Source organism: Puntigrus tetrazona, unplaced genomic scaffold (assembly GCF_018831695.1).
Source record: "Puntigrus tetrazona isolate hp1 unplaced genomic scaffold, ASM1883169v1 S000000397, whole genome shotgun sequence".
Taxonomy (NCBI): domain Eukaryota; kingdom Metazoa; phylum Chordata; class Actinopteri; order Cypriniformes; family Cyprinidae; genus Puntigrus; species Puntigrus tetrazona.
In genome coordinates, this window is record NW_025048050.1 from 890,001 (window position 1) to 900,000 (window position 10,000).

General features: G+C 36.9%; 2 protein-coding genes across 7 annotated transcripts in view; both read right to left on the reverse strand.

Moving 5' to 3' along the window:
• The window catches only part of LOC122333859 (spindlin-Z), a 12,673-nt gene extending 5,132 nt beyond the window's left edge, over positions 1–7,541 (reverse strand). The window contains exons 1-4 of one of the 4 annotated variants that reach the window (XM_043231691.1): positions 7,405–7,541; positions 4,272–4,343; positions 1,487–1,732; positions 1,352–1,400 (exon numbers count right to left, since the gene is read on the reverse strand). In XM_043231691.1, the coding sequence (XP_043087626.1) occupies positions 1,352–1,400; positions 1,487–1,538 (101 nt within the window). In that variant the 5' untranslated portion in view covers positions 1,539–1,732; positions 4,272–4,343; positions 7,405–7,541. Of the gene's footprint in view, positions 1–1,351; positions 1,401–1,486; positions 1,733–4,271; positions 4,344–6,302; positions 7,384–7,404 lie in introns of those variants that run through there. The other 3 variants (XM_043231692.1, XM_043231693.1, XM_043231694.1) reach the window with 3 other exon arrangements.
• Positions 7,542–8,818: 1,277 nt separating this feature from the next.
• The window catches only part of zmp:0000001301 (tip elongation aberrant protein 1), a 12,502-nt gene continuing 11,320 nt past the window's right edge, over positions 8,819–10,000 (reverse strand). For all 3 annotated transcript variants that reach the window (XM_043231672.1, XM_043231671.1, XM_043231670.1), the window contains one exon: positions 8,819–9,099. In XM_043231672.1, the coding sequence (XP_043087607.1) occupies positions 8,995–9,099 (105 nt within the window). In that variant the 3' untranslated portion in view covers positions 8,819–8,994. The remainder of the gene's footprint in view (positions 9,100–10,000) is intronic.

Consider the following 10,000-nt stretch of genomic DNA (forward strand, 5'->3'; position numbering starts at 1 on the left):
CCCCAGAACCCCAACAACAAAAACACTACACTTCCCTACGGCGTCTCATTATAAACAGCTCTAGCAAATAATCACACACTTCAGCTTCGATCAATTTTATGCTTCAACTTCATTCTAAATTCATATTTAGAATGACTATTAAATTCATAAATGTATTAATTTTAATAAATACATTTATGAATAAAATTATTATTTTTAATTATGAATAACATTTTTATTTTTAATTATTATGAATAAAATTATCATTTTAAATTATTATAAATAAAATTATTATTTTAAATTATTATGAATACAATTATTATGAATAAAATTATTATTTTAAATTACTATGAATAAAATTATTATTTTAAATTATTATGAATAAATTATTATTTTAAATTATTATTATAAAATTATGAATAAAATTATTATAGAATTATTATTTTAAATTATGAATAAAATTATTATGAATAATAATTATTTTTAATATGTTAAAATATTAAAGTATTTAGCAATTCAAATTACAACAAAATGTATAAATATGAAATAAATATATTATAAATATTATAGTTTTTAAGTGCTTAATCCAATATACTATCATACTTCGATATATAATTCTGATGAGAAACATTTATACATTCAGAAATGGAACTGATCACAAAATATTAATATTTAATATTTATACATTCAGCTAAACAAGCCCCTACAGAACTGAATTCTCTATTTAATAAGAATAATTCTTATTAAATATATATTACAATCGCCACTCATTGAACCTTATAAATCTGAATATATTGTACTAATTAAATATCGCATTTATTTACACAAATGAAATACAGAAAAATATTTGACCTAAAATTCAACCAATGATGATGATGATGATCAAAAATAAAAAACTTTACTAAACTTACTAACTTTACTTTACTAAACTTTTTTTTTTTTTTTTTTTTTTTTTTTTTAAAGGTCATATAAAATGTAATATAATTCACATTATTCAGGCATAAAACAAAAGCAACAACAAAAAAGTGCTTTACCTAATATTTAAACAAATTAATTAATTGTGTGTTTGGTACACAATCAAATAAATACAATTTTTTAAATAATATTAATTGTTATAAAAGCGTTATATTTATTATGATCAATATGTGCAAAACATTTTATTTTATAATATTAATACATTATTACAATATATATATTTTTATTTTTTCAAATAATTCTAATTTAAAAAAATATTGCTAAAATAGTATAATTCACACGTTCGGTACTCACTGCTATATTGTGATCGACAGGAGCATAACATTTTATATAGCAATGTAAAATAATAATTAAGATTTTAAATCCAGCCCATAAACACAATCAAAAGAAAACTTACTTATGAGAATTCTTCTTCTTCATCATATTTGCAGAGACACCAGCATGCCCTTCAAATCACAGACACGGCAAACACGGTTAATATTAAAGAGAGATTTCGGGGGACGGCCTTCAGAAAGCAAAGGGCCACTCGAACCTGCATCAGCTCTGGGTCTCTGGGCCGCGTTCTTCCCGAATGGGGTCTTCATTCATCTGTGTGTGGAGGAGCAGCCCGGCTGCAGCACTAGGGTCAGGATGTCAGAGTCAGGGGAGACGGGTTTAACCTAAAGCGCTCAAAAGAAAAGAAAAAGCGCTGGCCCCGATGCCCGCCGGACGGGTCGCCCTCTCAGGGCCCGCGCTGACGAGTGCTGACCCACGCCTCCTTCACAAGGGCTCCAGCAACCTGAAAAACACAGGAGCCTCAGCTTAAACGCTCTGGGAACGTTCGGGAAACGCTCGGGAAGCGCCTCGGAACGCGCTCTGGGAAAAAGCGCTCTGGGAGCGTTCGAAAGCGCTCTGGGACGTTCGGGAAACGCTCGTGGGAACGCTCTGGGGACGCTCGGGAAGCGCTTCGGAACGCTCGGGAAGCGCGCGCTCTGGGAAACGCCTGGGAGCGGAAGCGCTCTGGGCCTGCGGACGCTCGGCCTGGACGCTCGAAGCGCTCTGGGGGACGCTCGGGAAACGCTCTGCGGACGCTCGAAACGCTCTGGGAAAACGCGCTCTGGGAACGTTCGCTCTGGGGCGTTCGAAACGCCTGGGACGTTCGAAACGCTCTGGGAACGTTCGGGAAACGCTCTGGGAACGTTCGGGAAACGCTCTGGGAACGTTCGGGAAACGCCTCTGGGACGTTCGAAAACGCTCTGGGAAAACGCTCTGGGAAGCGCTCTGGGGCGTTCGAAACGCGGGCGCTCTGCTCTGGACGCTCGAAACGCCTGGACGTTCGAGGAGCGCTGGGAAAGCGCTTGGGAACGTTCGGGAAACGCTCTGGGAACGTTCGGGAAACGCTCTGGGAACGTTCGGGAAACGCTCTGGGAACGTTCGGGAAACGCTCTGGGAGCGTTCGGGAAACGCTCTGCGAGCGCTCTGGGAGCGCTCGGGGAAGCGCTCTGGGAAAGCGCTCTGGGACGCGTTCGAAACGCTCTGGGAAAGCGCTCTGGGACGTTCGGGAAGCGCTCTGGGGCGTTCGGGGGCGCTCGGGAAACGCTCTGGGAAGCGGGAAACGCTCTGGGAACGTTCGGGAAACGCTCTGGGAACGTTCGCGGTCATGTTTCGATCGGCCGAGAGCGAAGAAGCCTGAGAGCGGAGCCAAATCGCGTGTGATTTATAGCTCGGGAAGACAACTTCTCGAAGCTTACGGGAAATATTAATAAACGGGCTACTGAAGTCGGGTCCTAAAATGGAAAAGACGTAGGAAAAAGCCGCGTGGAAACTGGTCGAACGTGATTATGTCGACACTGAATAGACCTTTCAATTGCGTTGAACTTCTTATGTCGACACAAAAATATATATTTTGAAGAGAGTTGATAACCGAACACTAGCCTTTAACTTTCCACACTATAGAAGTCAACGGGGGACCACTTTTTAACTCCATGCCAGCATCAACTCCATTTTCCTGGGATATTTAGGTTATAAAAATGATTAGATGTACAGTAGAAAATATTTTTGGGTGATACATTTTTAAATAAATCAGCAAAACACACCTTTGACTAAAACTGTAGTCTATTTACATAAACAGGGGGACCATCAGCTGTTTGGTTGCCAATGTTCTTCCAAATGTATTTTATGTGAAAGAAAAAACTAAATGAAATTACCTGGACATCGGTCTATCTGGATGTTTATAACGTTTATAACAGACTACATAACTATATTAATTGCACTTTATCAAATTAGCTCTTTTCAGATTTCCATTACAAAGGATATTTTTAAAGGATGTTTCTAAGGATTTTACCGAAGGTCTGTTCACTTCATTCCCCTGATTTTATTATTTGGCTTCATCTATTTGCTCACATCTGTACATTTTAACTACAAGGACACAGACGAGCTGAACACGGTCGTTTTTCCTCATCACTAAAAAGTAGAGTTATATTCAAATCTCCATTCTGAAGGTCTTTACAGAGGGCTTTGTTCGGATGTCATGATTAATATAACTCATTTTATTCCTAAAAACATTGTAAATCATTGTAAATGGACGTTGATGGAATAAATCTGACAAAAATAGAAATTCAAAATGCCTTCTTTGAAAACCTTGCATAATTAAATGCAATATTTCAAAAAAAGTTATAAAATGTTTGCAATTTTTTGTTTGTGTGTGTGTGTGTAATTATATATATATATATATATATATATATATATATATATATATATATATATATATATATATATATATATATATATATATATATATATATATATATATATATACATATACACAAAAAAATTCTCTCTCTCTCTCTCTCATATATATATTTATTTATTTATATCTCCATCATCTATCTATATATCTATATATATCATCTATATATACACACACACACACATATATACACACACATATATACACATACATATATACACATACATATATACACACATACATATATACATCTCTATCGTCTATATAAATGCTAAATGCTTTGTAGTTCAATTTCATAAAGAATGCTGGTTAAAAATGATCAAGACTATTTTTTTTCACGTCAATGGAAACCCTTTGTTTGCTTGTCAGCATTTTTCAAAACACCTTTTTTTTAAGTTAAACAGAACAAATCGAGTCATTCGGGATGAAGATGAACAAACAACGGCAGAATGCTCATTTTTGGACGAACCATTCCTGTGAAATATTTCGGTCAATAACTTTATACGTGAAGCCTGAAGCATAAAGCACAAGGTAAACAAGCTGGCGTGTGACCCTGGAGCGCAAAGACATGCAGAAACTTATACATCACCTGAAGAAATAAGCTTTCCATTCATGTATGGGTTTAGGATACGGCTATTTTTGTCCGAGATGCAACAGGAATCTGCAAAAAAGGTGCAAAAAAAAAATCAAAATCTTGAGAAAATCACCCTTAACAAAAGTTCCTAGCAATGCATATGACTAATAAAAATTAAGTTAAATTTACAGTACTATATTTTTACAGTAGGATAGGCTCATTCTCAAACCCCAACAGAGTTAAGTTGAGTTTTACCGTTTTTTTTTCTATACAGCCTGGGTCTGGCGATAGCACTTTTAGCTTAGCATACATCACTGAATCCAATTAATCACAACATATTTTTTTCTCTCTGTCTTAGTACACGATATAACTACAGAATAGTCGTTTTTCCCATTTAAAACTTACCTAAACCCTTTAGTCGCTTTTGAACGGGATGCTACCGGTCTCATAGGATTCAATGATGTATGCTAAGCTATGCTAAGTGTTATAAGCTGCATGGATTCAAAAACAGTAAAACTCAACTTATTAAATCTGGGGGAGTTGGACAGTGAGTCTATTTCCAAAAAAAACAAGCGGAGCGTTCCTTTAATACACTATAATAATTCATATATTAAGATATTTAGCAAAATAAAACTGCATAATTTTGTCCCATACAACGCAGCGTTGGCCATCACTAATATAACGGTGTTACTTGTGACTGCTTTTGTGCTTCAGGGTCACGTGCGCATGTAAGTTTCGCGCTTTGCAAATCGGCATTCATTAAAAACTGCACCCATCCGATGTCCCAACACTCGAAATACCGAAGAAAGCCGAGCAGATGAGCCGCGACACGAGACTTGCATTATTCAGGAAGCCAAGCAGACGCCGTTACACAACACAACGGGAGCGTGCTACCAGCGCAGGGAGCTCGGGGCTTCCTCACACAGCAGCCGGCCAGACGACAGCAAACTCATTTATTCCACTGAACCCACTCCGTAACATGTTTTATGAAACGGACGGTCGCACGCGAGCTAGCTAGCGCAATCCAACGGCAACACGCAGGAACAAAATAATAACAAAAAACACACGAGAACATGCATTTATTGCTATTTTCCAACACAGCCGGACTCAAATAACAGCGCTTCCATTTTCAATTTTTACAGTCAGCAACTGGCACGAAAATAACGAGCTAGACAGGAACATTAACTCAAGGTCAGTCTTCTTTTTTTTTTTATTGTATTTTTAGATAAAGCTGTTGAGATGACGCCAAAGTATTTGCAATGTTTCGTCCTCAATAAAAAAAATCCCTCATGCAATTTTAAAACCAACTCTTGTTTTAGTTTATGCGGCTAAATTTGGTCGAAATCGACAAAAACTAAAATAAAAATACATTTCAGCCCAATGGACAATTGGGTTCCGCTTCCAAATGTAGTATATTTCTGTGGTGCTTCTTACACTAAATTATAGTATTTTGGCAAAACTGCATTGACTTCTCGATGCGACTTCGATTGAAACGAACTCAAATATCATCAGCATGCACAAACACGCACTTTGCAACCTGGGATACAACCGCACGGACTTTCTTTGAGCAAAACGCGTCTACTTTTCTGAGGTGAAACAAACCTACACTCACGATAATGGATCTCCGACGCTGTCGAAACCGTTTCCGTAAGTGAACTCAACGGTGCTGGGTTAAAGACCAGCGCGTGGACGATGGAGCAAATCTGTGCATTTAATAAATGCACTTTCTAGGGTATGAGAATCGAATATATATTACGGCCGTAGAGGCAAAAGTGCCGAGCTGTATCAAACGCTGGCCAGTGGCTGCTATAATGACAGCGTCTGACAATGCTGAACGCAATTAAAGCCTGGGAATTTACAGCTCAGTGATGCAGAAAAATGGTGTTATTGAACAGTATTCGTAACGTGGGACTGAGCGATTTAAACCAAGGAAAGGGTACAAAAGGGAAAACGACACGAGGATATGCAAAGAGCACAGGAGGACGAAACACACACACACATACATACAATGACACATGCATTACACGTTTACATACGCATGCTTACGTTTGGCTTTATTTGGAGCGGTTGGTCCACAAAAACAGTGCAATTCAGATGCTAAATAAAGGCTTGAATCGAGCCCACCGCAGTGGCTGTTCCTCTGCTGTAATCTCTCCTTCACAAGCCTAATTGATCAATTAATCCTCCAGAGGTGCCCTACAAAACTCTTCAGCAGACTGTCACGAAATACAAACGAACCGCCGCCCCCCTTCCAAACAAACCCCCAGAATGATTCATGTCATTGTTCCTCATGGAAATCCAGCAGACTTTTCTCAATGCAACCTGATCGCTGAGCATCAGATGAGACTAATGAATTCAAGACCTTACATTTCAGATTGGCCAGAGCCTTCAACAATGCAGTGAGATCAGTTGGCCAGATTGGGTTTCGGTGCTGCTTTTACCAGGCGAGCTGACGAGCACGGCACGGCCAGTTGTCTGGTTTGGGTAAAAAACGAGAGAGCTTGCAGACTTGAAAGAGAGCTTGCATGTGTACAAAAGCATCCTTTTTTGAAGAAAAAGGGCATTACAGAGAGACGCCAGCAAACATGGAGGACTAAAGCAAGCATTGCATTGCACACACGCCGTATCCAGCCATTCAACGAACAAAACGAGGCAGAAAAGAGCGAGAAGTGCGCGTCTTGTAAACACAATAATCGCAATTTGCCATTAGAAGCGTTCAAATCTGTCTGGCTAACTGACTCCATCTCGCTAACTCCCTTCATTAAACGCTACATATTCACCGCCAACGCAAGCAGGTATCTTATCCCAACTGCTACGACTGCACACGCATCACCCAAGAGGGAAAGAAAGCCGTAAAAGAGCGTTAAATGATAAAAGTGTGTGACTAAACGCAGTGCAATAGCTCGTAGCTCGACGCAGCTCAACGGCTCCAGCCGCCATTTTGGCTCAAGCTCTTATTTACAATCCCGCAGCAGAAACAAAGGAAGCACAAGAAACACATTTTCAGCAGAAACGTCTGGATCAAGCGTCGCCCCGAAACCCCCTTCACTTCCTCCACTGCAGCTCTGTGCTCAATCTTGTCGCATTTCGCCTTTTTATTCAAGTGCAATGCATAAATGTGGCGTTTGTGGCGTGGATGCTCGCTTACCCCGGGTTTATTTTAGAAATTCACGCATATTGCGGCATAAAAAATATTTCCACTCCAGCTCTGCCTCACTGTGTGTTCAATGAGCAGCGTTTGATGAGCGCAGGCGGCCCCGAATGCGGCCGAGCTCTTGCCCTCCCCTCCTCCGTTGCCATATAGTGCTCCGTAGCCAGAAGCCGCTGGCGCTGCGCGCGAAGTCTTCCTGCCAAATAGTGCGCCGCCGACCGTTTCTCATCGGCTTTCTTCGGCCGCGTTCGGCTCGGCTGGGCGAGGGTGTGTGCGCATGCGCAAGCACTGCGACAGGAGTTGGGAGACATGACCGTCCCCCTCAAAAACCCACCGACAATAGACAATAAAGTCTGTAATTTGACGGATTGGACGGTGCTATAATTTACACGACAAGCGGTTTATGAAAGAAACAAAATCCCACGCAAGTGTTTTACACAGCATCATTTTTAAACTTCATAAACATGATGAAATATTCGCTCAAAATAGGTATTATGAAATATGACGTGTCAATGTGTCTATTAAAATTGTCTTTGGTTGACTTTATGAAATTTAAGATTTTCAAAAAATCTGGTAAGTTTAATACAGCAGGATATCTGCTCTTTTTTTATTTTCGGCTTTCGTAAGAGATCTTAAAAAGCATGAAATAAGAATATTAAGATGACAACATCAGATAAAAAAATGCACTTATATAAAAACATAGTTATTAATTATATATAATTATATTAGTAATCTAAATAATTATATAAAATTATTATATCAATTATTTCTATTTTTGTATGACTTTATTAGGTTTGCATATTATACATTCATTATGTAATACCTCATCGTAAAATTGTTTTGTCATATATATATATATATATATATATATATATATATATATATATATATATATATATACACACACACACACAAAGTCATATTGTATATTTATTTTATTTTATATTTGTAGATGTTTCACACTGTAGGGTCAGATAAAAAGTTTATTTCTAGAATTATTAAAAATATACAAGATTTTATATATATATATATATATATATATATATATATATATATATATATATATATATATATATATGGTACTGATTATATAATTTTAGCATATTATATATTTATGTAATACATTTTCATAATATACTTTTTCTGTAATTAAAATTAATTTTAATTACTTTCATTTAAATGTACACTTTTTTTCTGTACTTAAAATGATTTGTTTAACTAACAGCATCTTATAAAAAACAAGTCTAATGTTATTGCATAATAAATGGACTAGCATTTTTTCATAACTGACGGTTGTCAAGATTCAGTTTGATCCGTGATATAAAACACAAGTTTGTGGAGCAACTTGAAAATAAAGACACGGGGCACTTTACTTCATCATGATCATCTTTATGTTTTCACACGCGTCACAGATCATCCTGTGCTCTACAGGTGTCTCTGGTAATGAGGCTGTCACACACACACACACACACACACACACACACACACACAAGTCTCTCTCTGTAAGGGAGTGGCATCAATAATCTCGCTGTTTCCTAAACAAAACTCGGGCCGTCTCTCTCTGCGGTTGCCATGGAGACAGTGTCTTCACATGCCTTTGAACTGCTGCATAATGGACAGGAGCTGCTCACTGCGTTTTTGGATATTGCACTGCTCTTCTTTCAGCTTCTCCTGCTCCTGGAGCACGTCCTCCTGGAAGAGTCACACCCAATCAATAAATAAAGGCCGGCGTGCCGAAATGTTAAACAGCCGTCAGTCTCTCCACGAGTTCAGTGTGAGAGATGATTTCATTCATTACAGCGAGAGAACTCCACTGTGCCTTCAGCTACGACGGAGGAAGAGCATTTCATGCAAAAACGCATTTTAGGTTTTGGCTCAAATACAAAATGTATTTCTAGAGGAAAAAAAAACATTTTAAAACATTATACATTATATGTGTGTGTGTGTGTGTGTGTGTGTGTGCACATGCTATGACAATCTCTTATATACACAGAGAATACAAAGAGAGAAATAACATCATATACAAATATCAGAAAAATTGTATAAAATATAAAAAATAATATATTTTATTTTAGCCAACTAACCGAAAACTTGAAGCTAAAGTACTTAAATTATAATATACTATAATTGTATTTTAATTATAATATATTAATGATATTACAAACATTATAAAACCTCAAAACATACTATAACAGGATGTGAATAATATACCACTGACATGCAGTTTTTTGGCAAAAGTCTATTTATAAATAGAAAGGATATATATATATATATATATATATATATATATATATATATATATATATATATATATATATATATATACACACAGACATACTAGTGCTGTCAAACGGGCAACTGCATCCAAAATAAATGAATATGTGTATATTATGTATTTTTAAATACACAAATAAATGCTATGTATGCCTTATATATTAAATATATTTATATATAATGTAAACTATGAATATAAACATATGTAAATATATTCTAAATATATATATATATATATATATATATATATATATATATATATATATATATATATATATATATATATGCATGCACATGTGTGTATTTATATATACATAAT